This window comes from Micrasema longulum, unplaced genomic scaffold (genome assembly GCF_059751315.1).
Source record: "Micrasema longulum isolate JH-2025_06_02 unplaced genomic scaffold, ASM5975131v1 h1tg001542l, whole genome shotgun sequence".
Lineage (NCBI taxonomy): Eukaryota > Metazoa > Arthropoda > Insecta > Trichoptera > Brachycentridae > Micrasema > Micrasema longulum.
The window spans coordinates 26,949-54,472 of NW_028278725.1; the positions used below are offsets into that span (position 1 = coordinate 26,949).

Genomic DNA, 27,524 nt, shown 5'->3' on the forward strand with positions numbered 1-27,524 from the left:
AAGCTCTTTCTTTAATACGTTTCCCGTTTAATTCATTATTTACAATGATCCAAACAAATTTTATAATATTTTATATTTATACTTTACGAGTACCAATACATATTTAATCTAAATTTCAAGAGGCATAATCTGCCGGTAGAAAAGAAATTATTTGAAGTATTTTAGCTATCCAAAACTTATGAATTTTTTTGTATGAAATATCTTTAAAAATTATTGTTTTTATCTTGTCTATTAAGGGTTTTAATACAACGTTTATTTACAATACTTTTTTTAATTGCGCGATTTTGAAAGAACGCCGTTTTAAAATGACAAAATCGTATGATCTCTTTATTTTTTATCTGACGAAGGTCATTTCGACGTTATAGTCTCATTGAGTTCATAGAGTTTTTTCATCATGGATCGAAAGAATCTTTATCTTTACCCCTGGAATATGACATTTACAAATCGTACTGTCTTTCAATATAACGTTTGACATAAGTTTTCCTAGGTACAAAAAGTTGATTCACTTCAAAAGGAGCAGGTTTAAAAGGTTGGGATATTGTCGCAGCCTGCTAAAAACAATACGTCCGCCGACAGGCCCTGTTCGCGGCTCACGGCTCACGGCTCACGTTGACGAAGCCGTGGGTTCGAAACCAGTTATGAAAGTAAAAATGCGCTTGTTGAATAGTTGAATTCCTCCATATATCTACATGCATACTTTATGTATACATTGTTTTGTCTGAATGTCTGGAGTCTGGGCACATAAATATGTACCCCTAAACTAGAATTTGTTTTTAACGCGAATATCCATGTAGTAGGTGTACCTAATTTTTTGTTGTTAAAGTGGTAATTTACTGTACTTTTATGTAGCTTTCTTAACCTTTATATATAACATTACCTACCTTATTGAAAATTATCGTAATTATGTTTTGTCCTCGACTGAGATGGTAGGTGGCGATCTTAAATTTGTTTTTAAAATTATCATTAGATACTCATTACAAAATATTGTAATTTACACATTACGACGTTTGAATTATTTTACATACATTGGTAAACTACATTAAATACTAAGCTAAACAGATAATTAAGTGATAGTGACCAATAAATAATAACAAATCTCTTTAAAAATAAATTCGATTGTTTGACTCACATTCTTTTGTTTCTCAATATAAATATTTAAAAAAAATATATTAATTACTCCTTAAGGATTTTAAAAAAATCAGCCGATAAAATGTAGTTAGTTGTTTGTTACGATGATTTTACTTGGGTATGAGAATATTATTTTAGTATTTTGTACGTTTTAAAAACTACTGCTTTAAAATATCTTCACTTTGTTCATACATTATTAGATTCACAACGGGACGTGCTATACAGTTCACAATAATAATTATTGACCTGTAAAATATAAGCATTTTATATTATTTTACTTTCTCACGCAAATTATGGTAAATATGTAGCCACGTAGGTCGTGCCGTTTTTTGATAAAGAAAACCTTGGAATTCTTATAAAATTTTAATAATATACTCTGTAGGTAATAAATATGTACATATTTCTTAATTTCGTGCGTGGAATAAGCGGTCAGTACTTACGTACGAATAGGCCTGTTGAATGATTTTATTTAGGTTATGCCCCAATTTTTTCAGTTCCCAAACGGCGGACATTTGGTTTTACTTTGTTTTCGTCAAATTCTGATAAAATCAATTTTGCGCAGAGGATTATTATAATGTATTTAAAATAAAAAATGCACGCGTTTGATCGACATTAATACCTTCGGAATGTGAATGTGTTTGATAGGCAATTTATGTGAATATCAAATAAATTGCTTATCGAGTTCGCAAAAAACTGGTCGACCTTGCGTGGGTCGGACAACTAACATATTCTAATTTTTTCTCTCTCATCTCTGTATGTAGGCATATTTTTTTCTTCCGCCATTTTTTTTATTACATTGTCAACTTACTCCGAATTCAGTTTCAAACCATTTTAAATTATACTTACATATTTCGTAAATGGCAAATACAATAAAACTTTTCTTTCCACAATGACCCTAATTATACCTATAAATAGTGAACAGCTTAGCATATTACGTCCATCGGCCATAGACTTGGTTGACTATTTTATACGGACATATTATTATAATCTCGACCTCTTATCTGTAAAGTATGACTGTAAAGCACCCGTTGTTCCCACCTCCTCGTTATTATACCTCCCCTTCAACCGGTCGTACGTCGTACCTGAAGGGACGTATTACGTCCGATTTCATTATGCAAGGAGGTCAAAACTTTAATTTATTCTTGGGAGGTAAAGAACGGGTGCTTTTGTGCTTTGTATGCCCTAGAGCGGTAAAACAAAAACGAAAATCTACGTCCTATTTAAATGAACACCGCTTATGAGACAATAGAAATTTGCTAATTTGTATTGGCGGCCTCCGTGGTGTAGTGGTCAAGACGCTTGACTCACGCACGGAAGGCTCCGGGTTCGATTCCCGGTGAGAACACAAAAAAAATTAATGTGATTTTTCTCAAGCCTGGTTGTTCTGTAATGTAATTCACCACAGTAATTGGGCCTCCTGGCCTGTTGTGGTGCAAAAAAAAATGAAAAAAATGAAAAAAAAAATGAAAAAAAATTGAGGTGCGGTTGAGGTGACCAAGTTTGGATAGTTTGTTATTTTTTCAATCACAAGCCGGAATTTAATTTACTTGAAGAAAAACAACTGAAAAATAACAAGTAGAAAGTATGAGTGAATATAATGACAGTCAGAGAAGCTACATTAAATCATTAAAAAAAGGTTTTAAAAAATATGTACCCAGTAGTGCACGAATAATAAAAGAGGCAATTGAAATACACAGAAACCCAAGTATCATGAGCATAGCTCCCAGCACTACATACTTACTTCAAAAACGAATAAAAATATGCCTACTGCCGACTGCGACACGATACAAATTACTAGTACATAAACACCGGTAGCCGAAACGTCGGAACAAATCCAACACACACGGTATTACCAAAAAAAAAAAACATATTTATAGGTATTATTGTTCGTAAATTAATACCGAACCAATGACGCAAAATTAAATAGACGCTTTACAAGCGCATAAAAGATGGCACTTAACTTTGTAGGTAGTTAGTTGCCTTTCTTACACCTCTTTTTGAAATATTTGCAATCTCTTCTTTTTGTTATTGTTGAATGCAACGCATTATTTGCGATATCTTAGATGAAGTTATACCCGTATGCAGAGACAAAACTTAAGGTGAGGAAAGTACATTCTAATTTCGAATGCAAAGAATAACCCGAAGGTGAAGACAATAGAATGTACTTTCCTCACCTTAAGGTTTGTCTCTGCATACGGGTATTAGTATAGGGATGAAGTATATATTAGTATATTTATTACACCTACGTCAGTGTATCGAACCGAATGAAAGAACTTGGTAAAAAATATTTTACAAACCTGAAGTCTCGTTTATATTGAAGAACGTTGTGAATGGATTTCCCTCCGACACGAGGCCATAACGTATTTGCCTCGGAGCTCCTTTATCGCCGTCTTCGGCGTGCACCCTCACGACGATATCGCCCGGAACTAAGTTCGGCTGAAGGTGAGTTACCGGGGGAGCAGAAGTAAATACGGGTGGCATATCTTGAACGTCTTGGACTACAATTACAACCTCTATTCCTGCTATGTTTCTGGTATCCTGGCTCGGCTCGGCGTACGCGTCCTGCAAAAACAACCGAGAAATGTATATTTTGTATGCCCGTGGAAAAACCATATATCTCATCAAAACATGACAAATATTCTTACGTTTGCAAGGACTGTGAGATGATACATGGATTGGGTCTCGAAATCCAGTGGTCCTATTAAAAAAATTGTACCCTCGGTAGTTTCCGGAGAGACGATTTTTTGACGAATCGCAAATAACGGAGAACCCTTTAATATAAACACGAAATGATTAGTTTTATTAATTGCTTTCGTTATACATAAATTCATTTTTCATGACATGCACACAATTGAATCAAATTTGAAAGTAATTATCGGAGCTTTAAATAATAATCAATCCACTTCAAATAATCACGTTTTACACTCTCGAATACAAAACGTTTTAGGCAAGTAGATAATACCCGATCGAGAAAAAAAACCCATTTCAGGGGAGATTGAATACAAATCACGGTTTGAATGATGAATTCTTTTTTTAGTCTTACCCACAGTTCCAGGTAAACGGGTTTTGATTGTAATGGATTTTTTCTCGCGACAATGTAGTCCAATTCCGTGCCGCGTTTGGCGTCCTGTAAAAGAAAAAAATATTGAAAATCTAGATACGTACGTATTACGTGTACCTACAATAAACATGAAAATAATAAAGACGCGGTCTTCTGATTTATTTATAATATTAGATATTCATATTTAATTGGAGCCTGTATTTTTATTCATTATTAATTATTAATTATAGCTTTGTGATAATTTTCCATTCTAAAAATAAGCATTCTTACTCATCGATAGTTTTGAGAATATTTACTTAGTTTACCTTGCGCCTCGACAAAGATATAGTACTGTTCCGAAACTAGTCTAGTTACATTATAAATCGTGATTTAAAACAAAGCTTTACCAATATCTCAATTGTTCTATAGTATTTGAACCAGACTTTTTATTTTTGTAATTTTATAATATACACTATTTTAACAGTTGTATTTATTTTCTTTCCGTTTGGATATAGTACACCATGGCTGTATTTTTTGTGTTTTGTTTTAAAAGTTAATTTTAAAAAAATAAAATGTATGTACTCGTAAGTACCTATTTATATTATATATTGTATTATTTTTGTGTTAGGTATAACACTTTAGGCATGCATAATTCATTAGCCCCACAAAATCTAAATATGTACCTTCTGATGTTGTTTGTTTTCTCACTATATTCGAATAAAATAACGAAAGGTTTGTTACACCTATAAAAAAGCAATAAAAAGCCAAGCTTTATTACCGACCAGTTTCCTGTTTAGATGCCCCCTTTTCGAGCATTTATTTAAATTCTAAGCTTGGAGCTGTCTTATATATAGATTCAGGAATACTTTGTACCATTGAGCCAAATCAAAGTTAGATACCATTATTTTTTTATGCCGGGAACCATAAACTACTGTTTATTGTGGTTAAACAGACGTACAACGTACATAACTGTAAAGTATCGACCAAAAAATTGATTTCAGATGCAAGACACCTTTATTTCTTTTCGCCCAATGTAAAAAAACTTCATTGTCATAATAAAAATTATTCACGGATGCGAATACGTGCTCCGTCACAAGTTGTGTTTGAAATAATATGTAACAAGAATGTTACGAACAATCAATTGATTTCAATTTTAAACGGACAGGCGTGGGCATCTAAGAATTCGAACCGTGAAAGAAATGCATTGTTGCCTTCAAAACAATGTCAAAAGGGACTTCGGAATGTGATATGCTTTTAACCTCCTCTCACGAAGTCCTCACTCCTGAGAAATGAATTTAATGCTCTCGAGCACGGTGCACTGTGCAGGGTCTCGGGAAAAGCATTCTGCAATTTAAATTATATGGATGGCGTATGTGCTTCAGGCGTGTCTGCCTATCACGACCGACGGTGCTACCGTGTAGTTCAGTCCCTTCCTAGGAATAATTATTTAGCGGATGATGGTTGATGGTTGCCAATCTAAGTGGAAAATTAGAGGAATTCATGGCTGCGGGCTATTTGATCGTGCGGGCGATTTGAAAACATCTGGATCAAATTACCGCGAAGGTCGTGTCCGTTGAAATGGTCCACAAATAAATTCACTTTAGTTTATATGGCGTTACTATCTTACTTCAATCTCGACAAACTCGGTCGTTTTAGTTTGGTTTTATTATAATATTATGGTTACGAAATTTAAAATACACAACGATGTATCCAGTATGTTATTACAAATGTAAGTTATATACTAGTTGCATGATCGGCATACAGTTTTGTAATGTTAAAAATGGAAATTCAGGTAATTCAAATTGACATTTTGGCAGAAATAAACACACTCATTGGTATTTTACTAATGTGGTAATTAAATTAATAATGAGTGCTGTATGAATGTAATTTTTACATGTCAAACAATTACTTTTTAATTTCAGTATGTATTTTTTTTTCTTTTGCCAATAAATGCCGTATTTCGGCACTGAAATTACATTTTGTTAAACATTATTTTGCAAGTCTTAATTATTTTACAATTGCAAACGAGAGGAAGCTTAAAAAATAGATCGAATTAAAGTATTGTTGGATAAAATGGCAATTTCATTTTATTTGTGTGATTTCTTATTTCGCCACTTAAATTTAAAGGGGCCACATATCGAAAACCCCGAAATTTTGTTTTACTGTAAAAATGAGATTTAAATCAGTCACATTTTTCCATAAAAAAAAGACTCATGGACTTTGCATTATAAATTACCCAAATCGCACAACAGCCGTTTTGGCAATTTGCGTTTTGGTAACTAACTTCTCAGGTGATAGCACAAAACTCCATAAGTAGATAGATACAACTTTAAAAAACGCATCTAATTATATTTTTTAAATGTATATAAAAAGGAAGATTACTAAAAAAATTTAGTGCTTGGGTTAAAAACTTTGATTGGCTTTACTAAAAAACGTCAAATTTCGATTTGTGGCCCTTTTGAATGTAAGTAGCGATTTGCTCTATTTTGTGCACGTGTTTAAAATATAACATTGTACGAAATCACATGCAAAATTATCGATATTCATTACCTACGTTTATTATACAATTAATATTTTGATCGTAAATTCGGTTTCTCTTACCTCCGGTACCATTATGAGAGCCGGGATATGCGGGAAGATAGTGTCTCGTGGAGTGGTGGCGTTTGTGGCCGTAATGGAGCAAGATATTCTATTGGTCCGTCCCTTGGTGTTCCTGACAGACACCCTGAAGTCCACATACCTCCCTGGTTCCAGCCTCCGCTGAAGAATGACGTTCGCCTGACAGACGGAGTTGTAGCGGGTACATGGGAGTGTCTCTACAGAAACGTCAGAGCGACCGGTCTCTCCTGGGAGAACAGAAATGCAAAGAGGTCATTGACGCGTCAGTCCTTTAGTTGTATGATGCAAAATCCCTGTGGATATTTTATTTTAGTACACAATAAAATAAACATGTACCTATTGTCGTGACCGTTTTTTTTTCAAATTTAAAAATGAGCACTAAAAGTAAAACAAAACTGGTAAAGGTACGTCATTCGAAACAAAAATTTCTGCTCTAATAGGTATTGTGTTTGCTTTTACGTTACATTTATTTTTTTTATTTTATTTCAAGCCTTCAAAATAGAATGTTAGGCAGATGAAAGTGAGCAGATACATGATAATTGGAAAGTGAAAAAATACGTCATGACTACACTTACCAGATAAGACACAACATGACTAGGCCTCATAATATTTCTTATGGTACCCTAACGGGTTTTAAAAAAATCATAAATATTTTTTTTTTAAAAACAAATTAGTCAATAACTCATAGCATCTTCACCGTGTACTGTGCAAATACCGCGAGCAGCTTTGGCAGCTTCAGTCCTTCGATTTAACGCGATTAGAAAGAGGTGTCGAAAATGCTCACTTTCGTCCACTTGACTTTCCATTTTGAAGGCTTGTAATCGAAAAAATAAATTAAGTAACGTAAAAGCAAACACAATGTCTTGTAGAACATAAATTTTATTTCGAATGACGTACCTTCACCATTTTGTTTTACTTTTCATTGCGTCTATCACTGCCCAATAGATTTCATAATATCATCAAAGATTTTCTAATTTGATTGAGTTTTTCGAATTCTTAACTATACAGAAATCCATTATAATACTCATAGAAATTAATGAGAAAGAAATGAGAAAAATCCAGAAAGGTTTCACCAATTTATTTTGCCAAGAAGAATATGGTAAATATTTTATATCAAACTCGTTATATATTCAAATAAGCCATTAGCATAAATATATTTAAAGCTAATATGTGTATCTTTAGTTAAGTTACTATCATCTACTAACATAAATATTACATAATATATACAAAACGATTTAATTAATTATCTATCTCAAGAGCCAAATTGAAATTCAGTTTGACAAGTCATCTATGATTGCTAAGAACTTTGAACACAGTCATTGAGATTGTAAATCGAACTCTGTCTATGATGTGAATTAGAATTAAAGTTGATCGGACATGCTAATACCGTAACTAAAGTGGGACTTGAATAACCCATGAACAAACAGCACTAGACCACACTCAGGTATAAGATCATAAAATATAACAACATCAATATTTTGAGTTTGTCCAAATGTTTGTATACAAGGACTGAATTTCACCCTCTATCATGATTATCATGTTACAACATATTATGTAGGTGGACAACATTTTAGATAAGGGAATTTGGTAGTCCAGGCATTTATGACCAGTGATTGGCTACTAATGCCAGGTCATAAACCCTGTAAATGTCTAGAATTCCATACTTCCTTTTCAAAAATAATCTCGATTTCTGTTGTTACATATTATGTTAATATGGCAACATCATAAAATATAAAATTTCACACAAAAAAATATTGTTTTAAAATATAAAGGTTAGACAACCATTAGATATGTACAATCATCCGCAGGCGGTCTCCGTGGTGTAGTGGTTAAGACATTTAACTCAGGCACGGAAGGTTCCAGGTTCGATTCCCGGTGAGAACACAAAAATTTAAAATGTGATTTTTCTTAAGCCTGGGTGTTAGTTGCTGTAATTCGCCACTGTCATTGGGCCTCTTGGCCTGTTATAGTACAAAAAATGCATTTAGGGTTGGGTGGGAAGTAAAAATGATTATATGTTAAAAAAACAAACTATTCTTGGTTTATGAACAACATTTTCGAGTTTGAACATTATCATCAACATCATTCCCCTTTCAATTCCAGTGGTGCATAGGGCTTTGAAACCAAATCTGCGTATTTTTATGACCTTTTACATGAAGGTAAGGTGATCAGTCTTACGCTAAAGGTGCCAGTCCAGAGATGGGCTTATCTCCACTCGATTTCTTCATTCAGGATTTTTAGCTGAGAACAGCCATTGAGTCGAAAGCACTCGCCCAGGGTAAATACAGTTCTGGGTGTGAAATAGAACCAGAACCCTGGGGTGCTATTATGAATCTTCTCGCGGGCGTAGAGAAGATTTCTACTTGAAAATTTTTATTTTTTACATGCGACTACTCTTTACTTCAGATACAGCCACACTGATAATTAAACGCCTAATATGTTTTTTAAAAGGGTAAACAACGAACAAGATTTGGTCAATTCAACCAATTACTCTTAATGTTTTGTGTAATGCTTGGTCGCGATGATGTTTTAAATGAAAATCATCATGTTTGGTTTCACGTGTTCGTATTTATTTTACATATGACGTTTCATCATTAGTATGAAGCAAAGTGTAATCGCATGCTAAAAATAAAAATCATCAAGTAGAAGTCTTCCCTTCCCCGTGAGAAGATTCATAATAGCACCCCAAGGTTCTGGTTCTATTTCACATCCAGAACTGTATTTGACTGATTGACTTTAGACATAAGCAATTCATTGGAAAATACAAAATGAGTATGAATTTGCATATTAATTTCTTGGTTATTATTATTTATGTGCCTATTTAATTTTTGACTTACCAATCATGTCAAAATGGAGCGGATAGTCAAAATCTTGATCATGAGCGCGTATCCTGTAGATAACCGACCCGACCGCCGCGTCTGCAGGCACCAACACCAACCTCATCAAGGTAGCAGCATCGAACACGGGATCGCCAGTTTGTACGGGACCCGCACACATCGCTACCAAGAGCACCGCGCGCCATAATGTTCTGTGAATGGAAAAAAATCATGTTATGTTACAAATCGTTATATCAGGGTAACAGGGACCGAAATAAAATCACAAGGCAAAAGACACTTCTGCCCTAGAATTATTGTATGCAGATTGTGTAAAAATAATCAGGTGAACGAACACCACGCTTCAAAATGTACTGCATATGTGTACTGCGCAAAAATAATTGTAAAATATTATGTAATCCGCACTGGGATAAACTCACAACAGACATCTCGCAATAATAAAATTGTATGCAGAGTAATATGTAAAAATAATCAGGGTAGCAGATAAGCGAGGAGAATGAAGAAAATGTAGAAATAATGAATGAGAACCACCACTATGCTCTGCAGATTTGTTCTGCAGTTATTGTTTTATTAGGGTAGCAGAGGAGATCTGGATAAAATCACAAGGCAAACAAAATTGTCCTCTCGCCATAAAAGTGAAACGTAGAAAAAATGAACCACCAACCACGCCCAAAAATGTTCGGCAGATTTTGTGCTTCGCAAATTCTTTCATCAGGGTAGCAGAGGAACGGGATAAAATCACAAAGCAAACAACAGAAGTGGAGGAACTTTCCTGCCAGCAGATTTTAGCAGATAAGTGTGGAAAATAAATTAACATAAAAAAATTGTACTCCTAAAAATCAATCCAACATTAGTAATTTTACAATGCCGTCTGAAATGAGCCATACCATTAAAATACCAGTAAATGTTTTATTATATAAATAAAAGACGACTGATACTTCAATCCACAAATTTGGAATATCCAGTGACCGGTTTCATCGCTTTCGCGACATCTTCGAGACTGGTATCTTTATTAAGGAGTTCAATGTAATTTATACAAAATCACTGAACAGAAAAAGTCTCCAAAACAACTCTGGCGAAGCCTTCAATCTGTTCGTGGTGACTGTATAGCAGAGACATCTAACACAAGCGCTACTGCCACTGATTTTGCCGACTTTTTTACAAATAAAGTCGAAAAAATCAGACTGGCGTGTAGTTCAGCGAAAAAACCTGTAATTTTAGATAATGCCCTTCAAAAATTCAGTAAATTTGAACCAACGTCTATAAATGAGGTTAAAAAAATTGTTGCGGCATTACCCAACAAACAATGTATATTAGATCCGATGCCAACATGGCTTTTGAAAAAATGCATCAACGTATTAGCTCCATTTTTAACAGATTTATTTAATACATCCATGGAGCGCAGCATTGTTCCGAGAGCCATAAAAAAAGCAAATGTAACTCCACTTTTAAAAAATTCCCAACTAGATGTGGAAGATCTTTCCAGTTTTCGCCCTATTTCAAATCTTCCCATCATATCAAAAATACTAGAAAAAATAGTTTCTCACAGGCTCGTTAACTATATCGAGCGGAATTCTTTATTTTCGGTAAGGCAATCGGCATACCGACGTTTTCATTCCACGGAGACGGGAGTGATAAGAGTACTGTCTGACATTATAACGTCGGTGGACTCTGGTAATCTGGTGTTGATGGCTCTTCTGGACATGAGTGCTGCATTTGATACTGTAGACCATAATATTTTGCTTGAACGTCTGGAGAAAACTTATGGTATCCGTGATCAGGCACATATGTGGTTCAGTTCATATCTTAATAAAAGAGAATATGCAGTCGTGTTCCAGGGTAAAAGCTCAACCAACTTTCGGGTGTCTACAGGAGTGCCTCAAGGGTCAGTACTCGGACCACTTCTCTATCTCCTTTACACTAAAGATATAGAGAACATTATCAAAGAATGTGGATTGTGGTCGCACTGCTATGCAGATGATACGCAGATTTATTATTATTGCAAACCAGGCGAGAGAAGTGTGCTTGTCAATTTAATTGATGGATGCATCAAGAAAATAGGAAACTGGATGGCTGAAAACAGACTAACATTAAACCCATCAAAAACTGAACAACTGTGGGTGGCTTCAGCCAGACGACAGAATTTGATCCAGGATACGGCTCTACCCAATGTAGGGAGTGCCGTTTTACCCACCGTTAAACTACTGGGAGTTTTACTCAATTCTGACCTATCTCTTGACGCTCAAATTAGTAGAACGATAAGTTCATGCTTCTACCAGCTGAAACAAATTAAATGCATACGCAAAAATTTGCCGGTTGATGCCGCCCGTCAATTAATAAATGCGTTTGTAGTGTCTAGAGTCGATTATTGTAATGGTATCTATGCAGGTCTACCAATGAACAAAATGACTCGCCTACAATCTGTATTGAATGCCGCAGCGAGACTTATTTTCGGAATCTCTAAGTTCAGTCATATCACTCCACTACTTCGGGAACTACACTGGCTACGTTTTCCACAGAGGGTCGAATACAAACTCTGTTGGCTTATGTATAAGTCACTGCACAACTCGGCTCCGGAATATCTAAGGGAACTATGCATTCCAGATGAACTAGCTGACAGGCGTCTCACGCTTAGATCAGCTACGTCTACGGCGAGAGGAAAAGTTATTATACCTCTACGCAAACAGCGCACTAAATTTGGTGAGCGCGCATTTGCGGTCGCAGGCCCTATGGCATGGAATGCTCTCCCAGCAGAGGTGCGAGGCTGTGAAAGTGAAGTGATGTTTCGGAAAAAACTTAAAACCCACTTGTTCTCTAAATCATTTGAATAAATCCGTAGCACGTGACAACAAAATAAATTATTTTAATTAAATTACAAATTTAAAGCTTCAATTAAATTAACTTAACAATAGAATCACCATGTAAAGCGCCCTTGAGGTATTTTATTACAAAAATGGCGCTATATAAGTTATCCACAATAAATAAATAAATAAAAATAGAGGAAAGGATAGAGAATTCAAAATTATATGACAGTAAATTAAATAAAATTATTTTTGTCTTAAGGATCATTAACAAAATTTTTCGGGTTGACTAATACACGTGGCTAAGTTTTTATATAAATTATTGAACTATGAAAAAAATATATTTAAACTATCGCAATTACGTTATTAGTTGGTGAACTTGAGTAAATTACAATAATATTTCTGTAGAAAAACTGTTAGATTTATTATATGAATTCTGTGGATTGCCTTCGAATAATACATTTGAGGAGGTATAAAACATCAATATAATCCTTTACATTGTTTATAGGAAAGTTTTTAGCGGACATGTTCCATTTTCTTTCATTCACGTGCAGCACACCCGCAACAGAAAACGTGATAAATGTTGCCATACACGAGAGCTCGCGATTAGTCGCAACCTATTATTATTTGCATAAAAGAGGTTCCTTATGGCCGATTAATTAAGTAAACTAAAACATTTCCATTTTATGACCCAGTTTTTATTTATTGACTTTTCAAATGACACGCGTGAGAAATAAAACATTTTTCATTCAAATATTATATTACCAGGCTAGCAGAGCGGTTAAAGAGATGAAGTACCGTTCATTTTTACCGGTCAAACTGAAATTATGTAGGTACCCACCCAGTATTGTGTGGAGACTTTGATTATTCACGCGTTTATTGCACGAAAGTGTTTTATAGACACCGTTTTATATATCTGACTGGTAACGAATGAAATTGTGTGCCCATCTATACAAATTGTTCATAATAAAACATAAATTATATGCCTACGCATTGTAGGTAGATACAATAATGTTTACGAGTATCCTTCTGTCAGAGAAGGCGCTGGTTCTTATCAAAATATGTCTAACAATACGTAAACAAAAACTTAAGACTTATGGTACAATACAGATGGAAAAACCATGGTATTTCCACCCCTATTCTACCACTGTGCCTAGAAATAACTTTAAACCCGTATTCTAATGGGAAGTTAAAATTTATTTTCAATTTTATCTGCAAAGTAAAATTAAGTTTTCTGTTTGAAAAGCGGAATATGCATACAAGTTTTTTTTCTAAACATGTTCAATTATAGGTTAAATTGAAGATGGATAACAACTTCCCTTTATAATCGGGGCCCAGGTTTATAAGTAAAGCTCTAGATGTAGTAGCTAGCATAGGAGTACCAGGTCTATTTATTACCCATTATAATATTCGGTGTAAAAAATAGTAATATTCTACAACATATTGGGAGTCATAAGTCTCTATTTTTCACAATAGCTATCTACCGCACATGCCCTATTTGTAGGATAAAAAAACTAGTGCATCCACATGCACAACATGTATTGTGTTCACATCACATCACGTACATTATTGACCGTATTTCATTATAAAACATTTTCAACACCAGCGTTTTCAGTGTCCGAGGGTTATTCATTATTGATGTTTTAATGGAAAACTGACCCTATTACGTTACAAGTAAATCGATAAAACCTATACCTGCATACCTACATTGTATGTTAAGGTACAATTTATTACTGAGTTTTCGTGAGTAGCAATATATTGTATATTAAATTATTTACAGAGGTGAAGTAGATACGAGATACGAGTAAAATCAGAAAAAAACATACTGATATAATTAAAATAATATAGTATTAAAAAATATATTGGAAGGCGTGTATTTGATAACAAAAAAATAGTTTTAGGACGGTAGCCAACAATATCCAAGTACTTTTTTTTATTTATTAACAATTCTTGATCAAAAATAATAAAAATCGAAAAAAGTGTGCTAGTACAGCAAAATTTTCAATAACTATTTATATTTATTTTTATATACATACAAAGGTTTTTAACTTTTTTATATACATTATTTTTAATAAAAAATATTAAAACAAATATTTTTTTAACTAAATAATTTAATTGGGGGACTATTTTATTTAAGTCGTAAATAGCCACAATACTACACATGGTATCACAACCCGTCATTTTGAGTTATTAAATTTTATTTAAAATATAAAAAAAAAATCTTTTTAGCATGTCATATCAGTAGGCTAATTTCAGTTTCAGTGCTGCAGAGCAGCGTTTATTTAATAGTTTAAAATACATATAACAATTTGTTACCCACTAAGTCTAAAGACTTTCGGTAGGGAACATTTTTTTTATGACAGGTTTATTTTACATTATTTTATTTATAGTATACAAATGTATTTATTAACAGGCACTATAAAGTATTTAAAATATATTTTTTCAATATTATGTATCTTTTTTGGGTAATACCGTGTAAATTGGATTTGATCCGACGTTTCGGCTACCATTGCAGGAGCCATCTTCAGTTTTCCCTGAAGATGGCTCCTGCAATGGTAGCCGAAACGTCGGATCAAATCCAATATACACGGTATTACCCAAAAAAGATACATAATATTGATAACAGTGACCGTGAAAACCTTCGCACCTATTTATATTTTTTCAGTTATTTTTTTTTCATTTGAATATTTTTCTTGTTGATGATAGTTTGTGGGAGATCATTGAACAACCTTGTAATAACGCAATTTAATGTTCGCTCTCCGAAGTAATTTGTAATTCGGGGAGCCCTTAGTTTTTAATCTAGTGTTGTGAGTGTAGGAAACTCTTTTTTTTATAATCCGGATCAACAAAGCGATCTACAATTCAATTTCAAAACAAACGTTTTATTTTTACACCTTACTTTACCTAAATAATTCTAGTAATGTGACCACTCGGTTAATCAAAAAAAAAAACAAACTAATTTACGATCAAAGCCTTAAAGTTATGCAATGATAAATTTTATTAGAATTTGAATTAATCTTCGTAATTAATTCTTGATGAATACTTTGTTAAACAGTAATTAATTAAAAATATCTTATTTTGTCGTATGATAAATAATAACATTTTTAGTAAACGTGTTTATTATTTTAGTTTATAAAATAATGTGCTTTTGTTTTAATCGAGAAGATTCAGCGGAACGGGATTTATCATAATACCAAAAGTCGACAATGCAAAGTAAGATTTCAGACTTGTACGTTTACGACCCGTTGGTCACTTGAATATGAACAAGTCCTTAAGTATATAGTGAAAGAACAGCTTATTAAATACCTTAAAAAAATAGTTAGTGAATAATCTAGATTTAGAAACAGATATTCGTGTGAAACTGCAGTAAATTATATTATAAATCAATGGAAACATTGTATTGATAGTAAAGAGTGTATATTAAGTAGCCATTTTCTTAGATTTCAAAAGAGCATTCGAGACAATCAAAAGAAGTAGACTATTGTGTAAATTAAACAGAATTGTGATTGACAATAATGAGCTAAAATGGTTTACTGATAATTTAAATGATATAACACAAAAAACAACATTTGGAAATGCACTATCTTTCGAAAAAACTTCTAATCTAGGAGTTCCACGGGGATTCATTTTGGGGCCGATACTTTTTATTATTTATATAAATGATATTTTTTAACGCTTCAAATAATCTTCTGTTAAACTTTTTGCCGTTGATACTACTCTATGCAGCTGAAAACATTGTTAATGGTGCTTGCAATGAGATGCAAATATATATAAATCAAATATCTTATTGGTTGGGTATAAATAAATTAAAATTAAATGTTTCAAAAAGTGAATACAAAACAATGCAATAAACTAAAAATCAAGGGGAAAATATAGATGAAGTAAAAGAAATAAAATATTTAGGGTTATAATAGATAATCAGCTAAAATTTGCATCACATTTTAAGTAGAGATTTTTAAATAGATTTAAAAAAATATCAATTTAAATTAAAGTTATCTAATATCCAAGAAAATCGTTTTACCGGATTTCAATTATTGTTCTAGTGTTCTCTTTCTGAGCACTGAAAATCAATTAAATGTAATGCAGAAAGCTCAGAATAGGGGTGGAATGAGGACAATATTGAGATGTGGCAAATATACAAAAAATCGACATAATGTGTTGACGGTACTGAAAATGCTTTCGGTGAAGCAAACAGTCACTTTAAATACTTTAGTGTTAATATTTAAATTAAAGAATAAATTTTTGTCCGATTACATGTTTTGTGATGTTTAGCGTAATAACGAAATTCATCAAAATCCTACAAGGGGAGGTGAAGGTTTCAGACTTCCTAAAACAAAAATCCAGGCAACTCAAAATAATATGTATCATAAAGGACTAAAGATGTTTAATGAGTCGCCAAAAGAAATTAGGGATGCTGGGTCTATCGATGGCGATGATTTTTATTCAAAAACAAACATCCATATACGTAAATACTCGTAGAATGTGATCGAAAAGTGTCTGAATTTTATAAAAATGTTTTTTTCTTGAAATTATTTTGGTATGTACTCGTATATTGTTTATTAGTTAAGGTTTAACTAGGTGTTTAAATTTTATTTGTACGACTATGTGAAATATATTACATTTAAAAAATAAACCTGACGTAGAATTACTTAATGAACAGATAACACAAGTGCATTCTCCATTACTTTACCCATTGTAATCAATTTTTACTAATGACTTTTTACCCTTTGTTTTTTAGATGTCATAATTGACAAAAATCACACTCACGAAGGATGGGGCACTAAAAATAAAATACTTAAACTCATTAAAACAATTAACAGATTATAACAGAGATGAAGAACATTTTTAAGAAGGCAATATAGAAGTCTAGGCATCTACAGGGCTTATGACCTGTCATTGGCCACTTTACACACTGTGTAACATTCACCATTCTGCCCATATTTGAACATCTATATTCCTTCAATTCTTTCATTTGCTGATGTTTGTGAAGTTAAAGAGCTTAAGAAAAGAAATAAAAGATTAATGTTAACAGCTCCCCAGGGAGTTAAATCCAGTCCTTGTCTACAAAAATTTGGACAAACTCAAAATATTGTTCATTAAAATAACATTATATCGACTCATTAGTTAACCCGAAACAATTTTGATAATGATCCTTAAGATAAAAATAACTTCATTTAATTCACTTTCATATAACTTTGAATTCTCTATCCTTTCCTCTGTTTTGTAAAAATACATTGAACTCTTTAATAAAGATACCAGTCTCGAAGATGTCGCGAAAGCGATGAAACCGGTCACTGGATATTTCAAATTTGTGGATTAAAGTATCACTCGTCTTTTATTTATATAATACATTACATTACTTATCACCTTTCGTTACTCACCCATAATCAGTTTCAAAACAAAAGATGAATTAAAATATATAATAAATTAAACTTCTGGGTACAAGTTATTTTTATAATTTGTGTTATTTATGTTTAGTTTTCCCCATTTAAATTGAAAGGTCTCACGAATTCATCGGTCGAGAGTCACGCTTGTACCCTCAAGGCAGTCCGTGTCCCGGGATGACAGAAACGTGAAGAGAAGTCAACAAGTCAAAGAAAAGCTGCCTCAGTAATGCATAAATAAAGCACAATGCTAAAATAGTATTCATTTGTAAGAAGCTTATCGACAATGCATCACCCAGTCTGTCGTTATTCCCCTGAAACTCGTGTCGGTAATCCAATTCCACATGTTATTTGTAATTGGGGAACAATTTAGATTTTAGAATGCCAAATTTAAAACCACTAAATGTCAAATATATTAACAACAAATTGTACTCTGAATACTTTCGTATTATTAATTATAAAATACTTAGGTGTGTAGTCATTAGCAAATAAACTAACAATAAGCAGGAAAATAACACATTAAAGAAAAGATGGTAGTAACAGGCAGCCGTCACAAACACAAGTCAAATGATAACGATAAAAAGAAAAATTGGATTATGATAGATTATCAAACGAAGAGAAAAGAATAGTGAAATAAGATTTTTACACCTATTAGATAAATGGCTGAAGATGACGACGGTGTGAAAGAGTTAAGTTTATTACAAAATCATTTTGAAATCTTCAAAATAACATGTATGGACTCATCTTAAATTATTATCGTCACTTAGACTCGCATTAGTATAATGCGATTGGTTTTCTAACTCCGACCACCGAGGATTAGTGGTTTAAAATGTCAAAATATTGTAACAATCAAATCTTCGACCGGTTTTTAATTACAAAATTAACATTTCGATTTTAGTAAATTCTGAGTTTGACGATCGGAGAGACAACCGTGCCTAATAGCTCCCTGATATCGACGACCAATAAATAATTACTAAACTAATTGAATAAACGTTCGCCTTCACAACGTAGATCCTTGAATTTTTAAACAGCCGCGTATGTTTGAGGCTGAGAATAAATTATTGGAGCAACATTCTTGCATCTGAATATTTAGTGGCGCCAACCGGGCTTTACTTAATGCAAAATACTAATTATAAAAGCACGTTTTTATCTCAAGTATACTGAATACTGATAGTGGAAAATATTTGATTTTATGTGCGCTCGAATAATCAATTAAATCAAGTACGTGAGTTTGATTGACATGCAATAATATATTACTTAAATACATGTGATAAAAAAGTTTTAGTTTACTTATACAAGGAAGTACCTACATACGAGAAAATATCGCAAACGAATCAATTATTAATGGATTAGGCTCAAACGGATTGAAATTCATCGCTCAAAACTTTTAAGCAGCCCTTCAACCATGATAAGGGATTATTTCAATACCTCGTAGGTCTTAGGTGTAGGGTAAATTTAGTATAAAATTATATTGCGCAATCGAAGAGACTAGGCAAAACATTTTTCTTAATAGTACCTACTTGCTAATGAACAAAGGTAAGATAGGTAAAATGAGAAATAAATAAAATAACGCTTAAAAAATCAATTAAAAACAAAAATTTAAATAAATCGCTAAGCAGGCAGAAACAACGAAAGAAATAAAGTTTTTTACTTGGAATATCAAGTTATTTATTTATTATTCCGCACAACTACCTTTTATAATACAATATATAAAAGTAAAAGTATTAAATCATATTTTTTTAAATGGCACGAATATAGGGTAGAGATGGCACAATTTTGACAGGTGACCTGTGACATATTACAATTCCACATTAAAATGTTTTCAGATTCAGCATAAAATAGCAAAAGGCCCCAGCAGTTAATACTAACCTAAGCTGAAAGTTGACAGTACGGCGCCAACGCGCAACGTACTGTCCATAAAGATATATGGGATATTATGTTGTGCTTATTTTCGCAATAATTTTTCAAAAAGTTCATGTAAGAGAAAATAGGTTTCCTTTATGTACTCGTATGTCCATATTCATACAATGCAGTGTTTTAAATGGGGCATTATTTATAAGACACATAATATATGGATGATTGTTTAATGTTAATTCACATGTAAAAATAAACATCTATAATTCATGGGTTACCTTCGACACATGCATTTAGGGTACGTCTGATATAGTGTCGGAGGAATCCTACACATAAAATTAAATACGATATTTTACAAAACCACTGTTTTTAAATCATCTTCTCCGAATAAGGTCACGAAAAGCTTGAAACGCAAAACGGGGCAAAGAGAAAATTTTTAACGACAGTGGTAAACCTTCAAATTAAGATTATCATTTTAGAATAAGTAATAGTGAAGAATCGTTGGGTTTATATCGGCAGATCCCCACAGTGTTTTTGATGAAAATTATAATAAAATATATCTTTTAAGTAGCGTTCTGTTGAAAAGAATTTTAATCTGGATGATTTGTTTGAGTATCCATACATAAATTCCATATTACAGGAAAAAAATTTAAAGTAAAAAATTCAAATCGTCATGATCGTAGAACAACGACACATGTGATTTCATTCAACTTTACATAAAAACGTTTTTTTTTTTTACAATTTATGTCACAACTTGAAAAATACAAAAGTGTATCATTTGACACTTGGTCAAGTTATTTATATATTTTTTTCAAACCCGGAAAAAAGCCTTTATATAATTTTTCAAGATTAAATATAAAAGAAAGTCAGTGTCGCATTTTTCGCACATCCGTCGTTCTACGATCCTGACGAAATATCCATAAAAAATACATCTACAGTGAAATTTTTAAAAAGCCTTTGTTATATTAAAGTATGATATTTACAAATAAAATAAAAGACCGACCAGTTCGCGACGTTTGAGTGCTGTTCACGTTAACATTGGTGAGGGCATTTATAAAAATAGAATGCCTTAAAAAATAATTTAAGGTTCCTCAAGGAGAGACGTTCGTGCCTTTTTATAATTAAAAAGACGCCTTTTAAGATTTTTTATGGATACCCTAGCAATTATATTTTAGAGAATTTGAATGTGAGTGACGTTGTTAACGCCTTTGCTAAAGCGGTTATCAAGCGTTGACCATTATTTTTAGGTAGATATACGATTAATGTAATGTATTATTTGCAAAAGTTTTAATGAAAATGCAATGTATTTTTTTAAAAATAATAAGGGTTGAATAAATTATTTGACTTGATTCACTCCAGGAATATCTTACTTAAATTTATCTCCAAAATGTTTATCCTAATTTATATCCAAGTTTACTAGTTACAATTTCCTGAGGAACTTTTCTGAAATTTTGACTGTTATTGATTGGTTAGAAAATTAGCAAGAAAATTTTTGGATTGAGAAAATCAATAAAATCCTTTTAACACTCGTAAGTATACAGACTTTGCAGTCTCTTTATTGCATCGTGTGTCTCTTTTCAGTTGAAATTCCAATTCAATATGTAATTATTTTTTATCGGCCCGCTTTCCATAATTGCATGAACTTAATGATAGTAAAATGTTTAGATGTCAAAAAAGGAATATCCGATTTTTATATGTATACTTACGAGACAGCCATACGTTCAATTTTCTTACGTTTGATAGTAATACATTATTATGTAAATTATCATAATCAATTGAATACAATAATTTACATAATTTGTTTTAAATTCAATAAATTCGATTTGATTTGATTAATAATTTAGTGCTTGGTAGTTTATTTTGTTTATGTAAAGGAGCTGATCAAAGTTCTTACTGCGGATAGCGAGGGATGTGGCGGCCTCCGTGGTGTAGTGGTCAAGACGCTTGACTCACGCACGGAAGGTTCCGGGTTCGATTCCCGGTGAGAACACAAAAAATAAAATGTGATTATTCTCAAGCCTGGGTGCTCTGTGATGTAATTCACCACTGTAATTAGGCCTCCTGGCCTGTTGTGGTGCAAAAAAAAAATTCAAAAAAAAGCAAAATGCAAATGTTACAGTGCAAATTATGGAGACAAATTCGTACATTACTATTTCCTAATATTTGAACAATCTAAATAGTAAATAAAATAAGTGGTCAAAAACTCTGCGGAAGGATTACATGTTTGTAGTTCCAGTGTAGTGAAAGAAAATCACGTCGAACATTTATTGCTATGTATTTTTTAACCTAATTTAGAAATTATCAAATGCAATTAAATCACATTGCTTATTTGCAACTAGTTTAAATTATACAGTTATAAAATTGAGTCCATTTTGAATTACCCTGTATTTTGAAATGCAGTTGTGATTCTGTGTTTCACATTTAAAGTTTATATCAGTTAGGGAATATGTTTCTACACGCGACCCTTACCCGCCTTAGAGAACTACACTGATAGTTCGTCAAGGGTAGGTTACTAGGCTTTGTGCATTGTTATAATGGGGATGCATCGCTGCATAAATAATTTCCTTATCTGAGTAATTATAAAGCAAACTTATGCAATTGTGTAATTGAATGCGTCATTGCAAATCCACCTCGTTCATAAAAGCTAAGAAGAAAGAATATGTTCGACAAAAATAACCATACTTGGATTATGAGACAACTAAAAAAATATTTTTAAAATAATAATGTACAAAACTCTGATTAAATTAATCCTGAAGTGTGCCTCCGAAACCTGGGTTATGACAAATAATATTGAGGGAACCATTGCAGCTTTCTAAAAAAGAATCCTCTTTCTAAAGAGTTATCTATAGCCATGTGAGAGAAAGCAACCATTGGCGTCGTCGCTACAATAGAGAGCTATACGATATCTACCAAGCGCCCGATGTAATCAACTCCATCAAGGTGAGACGCTTGAGGGGTGCTGGCTATATAATTAGAATGCACGACGAGGACCTCATAAAACGCCTAACTCTCTCTGTGCCACAAGGATGACGAAGTCCAGGAAGGCCCTAAATGCGATGGATAGACTGCATCAGCGCAGATATGACAATGTTGGAAATGAGGAACTGGAGAGAAAGGGCAGCAGACCGACAAAAGTGGAGAAGGCTTCTAAATTCAAGGCCCAACCAGGGCTGTCTAGCTTATGATGATGATAAAAAAAATAATTAATAGAAGTAACGGTGGTATGTTGAGTATCAGACTATTGAAATAATCGTACACTTCATAGTTTCTAAAAAATATTATTTTACAAAAAGGAGTTAAATCTTTTTATAATACTTAAATATCTCGTCATTTTTCTAGGTAGGTTTGGTATTCTCAATGAACGTTTGTTTGCTATTTTTTGTGTGTAACAAAAATGCCATGATATCAATCGTAACCTTCGAATTGCGCATGGTGCGGTGCTACCTGTTGTCTGTGCTCCTGTATGGGACGTAGGCTTGGAAAAATTTGAAGCCTATGAAATGTGATGGATAGATAGAGATCCTTAAAATTTGATGGATAGATAGAGTCCGAAATAAAGACGTGATGAGTAGGATGGAGGTATGAAAAATAAATTATAAAAAATATTAAAATCCGAAAGACACCCAAAGAAATGTGAGTTCCAACGTCACATTACACAAGGCAAAATTGCGAGCAAAATTGGGCCTGGGAGGAGAAGAACTTCCTGGCTGAAGAACTTGCAGCGGCGGTATGCCAAGTCTTGAGTAGAACATTTCCGGGCAGCCGTTAATAAAATAATGTTAGCAGGGGATAGGCGGTGTCTGGGAATTTTGACGAATAGGCATTTGAACATTGTTTATCTGTCACACTCTTGCCAATGCCTTCTCGGTACTGCGAGAAAAATACAAATTTTCCGCAACCCAAAACTGAACAGATTTGGTTGCTTTTTGAAAGAAAGAGTATCAGAATGAAAACTTATGTGTTAGTTTTTCCGTTTATCAAAATGATTTATCATGGTTATGTGGAGGTGATTACATAAGTGTGGAGACATATTTATGGTGGGGGGATTTGGTATTTCTTTTGAGAACGTTTCAGTTACCTACTTGTATTGTTTTTAATCGGAAGATGTCAGCTGGAAAAGGTGTGAGGTTTTTTATTTATAAATAATTTCTGGTGTCTTCAGGAATTTACTTTTTTTTGTTATTTACTCATCTTCTTTTTATTTTCAATTGTTTTTTTAAATACATCTCGTTTTCGGTTTTTGAATTTGGATTGTTATCTGTACAAATAGATTTAGTTGTGCACTTTTATTTTGTTTATACAGTTTTTCATTTACTTGTGTTTCGTTTTTTTAAATTTTATCGTAATAATAATATGTATATTGAAAAAAAATATATATTTTTATAATTTATAACATATATTTTTTTTATTATTGTGTATTTATGTAATAAATATGTAGTTTTATTACACGTATTTTTGTACCTAGTGAAGCTGCTATCAATATTTCCTTGCAATTTTACTAGTAGCCGGCCTAATTTTATTATCGGATCGGATACCGAATAGTAGCTCAATATCCGGTGGATACCTAATATTCATTAAGCTGCAAAAATTTCATGAAATCAAGGCCACTGAATTTATTAATTGATATCGACCGTGTGCGGGTAAAACGAAGTAGTCCTTATTAAAAACGTATTTAAAAAATTGACGTTTTTGCAAAAAAGCGTTCGTTGGTGTTCAGTATGCATTAAAATAAAAATTAAAGCCGCAAATTAAAAATTGTTTTCAAAAATTATTTTTAATTAATTGAAAAAAAGAGACTATGTTCCGGATATCTGGCTTAAGGGCTCGTTGAATATTCGGTATCCTGCCAAACCATTATTTGTTTCATTACTACTACCTGGCTCTACACGATAAAATACATATTTATGGTTCCTATATTTTTGCTAAAAAAACGCCATATTTTGGCACTGAAACTGAAACTGGAGCATTTATTTTTAAAAGGGACTTTTAAAAAAAAAAATGAATATAGTTTATAGGTAAGTAGGTAATCTATATTCACGATTTGTTTATCTAAATTTTATCAAGCCGTTCCATTTTTACGTAATATTTATTTAATTTATTTTTATTGCGGTTTTTATTTTCTCGTTTCTTGTGCGCTAGGTCATGGAATGATGCAGAAATAAGTATTAGGCAATCATAAACTTATACGGATATCTTGCGAACGCAATCTCCCAGATGGTTATTTGTTCAAACCCTACGTCATTATACTGACAAGAGAAAGAAAGAGAAACCAGCTACGGATTGGCGCCAGCGAATACTCGTTAACTAAAAATATCTGGGCGCACTATGAACTCCTGGTAGTGAAACACAGTAGATATTTTAATCCAAAAGATGTCGTTCAGATTGCTCGATTACGTTCATGTCATACTTATAAGGCACATACTTATTTTGTTTAAAATATAATCCTGAAATACAAAAAAAAACATTTACCAGGCAATTTTTATAACACGGAATACATCTATGTTTGTGTTTGTTTGAATACATATATGATTACATAAAATGGAATTAATATAGATACGTATGAGAAATAAAACGTAATTAACGAAACAATTAAATAAATTGGTATCCTATATAAAATTTATGAGACTAAGATTTTTATTAAAGCAAAACGCTCCAATTTTGGGTACGGCTGATTAATAGACGTGTGGTCTTCTAGAAATGGAAATGGCGACAGTTGTTAGGTAAGCTAAATAAATATGGCATTCTCATGAAACCTTTCTCTTAAATTCTTACGATTCACTACATAAGGTATACTACAATATTATTACACAATCATTGCCGGCCATTTTTTAAATATATATAAATGTGTTTCAAATAAGGACAATTGACTTTATTGGGAAGTAAATTATTGATCAAATAATTTTATGTAGGTCTTTATTTTTTTTATCATCTAGACTCTAGACAAAATAAATTATTAACTAACCGGAGCGCGGTGGCATTGAGGTTTCCCGCGCGATACTCGATCAACGAGCAAACGATGAGAAGCATTGTGTCGCGATGATCTTTGTATCGTTATGTTTTCCTGGCAAAGAGGAGCGTTAAAAATACTGTTACTTTCGTTCTCTTTTCCCACATTGCTCGTGCAACAAATTCTTCGGCTGTTGAGTTGTGAACGATCTTGTCGAGTTAATGCGCTCCTGGTGGAAAGTAGCAGTAAACGGACGCCGCGTTGCCGACCGCCGCGTTGCCGACCGCCGACCTATGACGATTTCTAGCTACATGATACGAGTGTTGCCGTCGAGCGCCCACTGGCGCTTCTGATGCGCCGCCGCGCCGCGCGTCTGTAGGAACGTAGCTAGGCGACACAAGATACAGAAGTAAAGAGATGATAGTGGGGATTATGAAGTATAGATGTGTTCTCGCACATTATTATGTATGTACAACGTATTGAGACTAAGCCTTACCTCCTGTTGATTTTTATGCTCCTGTTATTCATCGTATTAGACATAAGATGACGTCACTCCTCTTCATCCCTTGCAACTGCTTGCATAGACGTCCCTTTTTCGCATGTGATTGCTGTGTGATCTTTGTATTAGGAGTGCAGGATAGCGTTATTTTTGTATCTGTAAATTAAAAAGATAATTTTATGAGCAATAAAAAAATGCAGGGCGTCGTTGATTTGGTGAATAAGAAAAATAAACATGTACTCAGGTTATTAAAATATTTAATCACCTCTGCTTTGCGTGTGCGTAACAATAAATTTTCGTAAATTATTCTAGTGTGCCTCCTAACACCAACGAAATTAATATATTTTCTTGGTTCTCCGACAGGCACTAATACTAACGACTACCAAATTAACAGAGTTATTAAGAGTCGGACTAGACATACTGTGTTACTAAACAACAAAAATGCAACACCAGAGCAGCTCAGAATAGGGAAATATAACTTTTTTAAAACATTTTCAAAGGTCTATGAAATACTGTCCAGTAAAAATATGTTTTTTTTATTATTAGTAGCATAAAAAGTATTTTTGAATTTGTAATTTTGAATTTCCGTAAAAACGGTCATTCCATTGGTCACGCCCCTAATGCGTTACGATTCATGTTTATTTGTTCCTCCCATTCAAATTTGTTTCGAACATTGTCACGAATCTTGACGTCACGACTGCCAAGGCCAAACATGTTGCGTTTTTCTAGGAACGTATTTTCATTAAATTTTTTTTGTACATTTATGTATGAAAACATTTCTCGACAATGTCCATATTGATTTCGAAAATACAATTGATTATTCTAAATTCATTTCGTATATTTTTATCGGTATTCGTAGTATGTGATATTTCCCTATTCTCAATTAGAAAGAGTAATTATTTTTTTTTAAATTTGAGAATATGTACGATCTTGACTTATTTAACGGCGTAACGTTTGTAGCGGAGGGCTGAATCTCATTGACAATAAAAATATTAAGCTTTTCATATTTAGCATTTATTTAATATTTAGCTTCTTTTTGAAAAAAATTATGAAGATAAAAAATAATAAATCCCCTAACAACATAAAATAAACCCCACATTTTATTTTTATTATTAATTTATTAACGGACTTAGTCCATGGCAATCACATTTTTTTATAATACATACAGGCACAATTGAAATAAAATACAAATAAAGAAAATTAAAGCTAGGACGAAAAAACAAAAATAATTACTACTTCAAGACAAAATCTGTGCCTCGATTATGAACGCTTTCTTTATCTGTATATATCGAGACGGTATACTTAACTTCTGTACTATCTGTATCTTACCTCGGTAAGTTCTACCTACTTGTCATATCGACATCATATGATCGAAACAAGCCAATGGAATGACCGCAAACAATTAGTCCACGTTCCTT

The 27,524-nt window shown here is 32.9% G+C and overlaps 1 protein-coding gene across 2 annotated transcripts in view; it reads right to left on the reverse strand.

The window, feature by feature from the left end:
* Positions 1–26,264, reverse strand: part of LOC148274968 (cadherin-86C-like) — a 33,489-nt gene extending 7,225 nt beyond the window's left edge. For both annotated transcript variants that reach the window (XR_015824146.1, XM_088236359.1), the window contains exons 1-6: positions 26,104–26,264; positions 9,625–9,815; positions 6,770–7,014; positions 4,172–4,255; positions 3,774–3,899; positions 3,426–3,690 (exon numbers count right to left, since the gene is read on the reverse strand). Coding sequence is in view for 1 of the 2 variants with exons in the window: in XM_088236359.1 (XP_088092485.1) it covers positions 3,426–3,690; positions 3,774–3,899; positions 4,172–4,255; positions 6,770–7,014; positions 9,625–9,815; positions 26,104–26,147 (955 nt within the window). In the remaining variant the exon portion in view is untranslated. The remainder of the gene's footprint in view (positions 1–3,425; positions 3,691–3,773; positions 3,900–4,171; positions 4,256–6,769; positions 7,015–9,624; positions 9,816–26,103) is intronic.
* Positions 26,265–27,524: the final 1,260 nt, after the last annotated feature.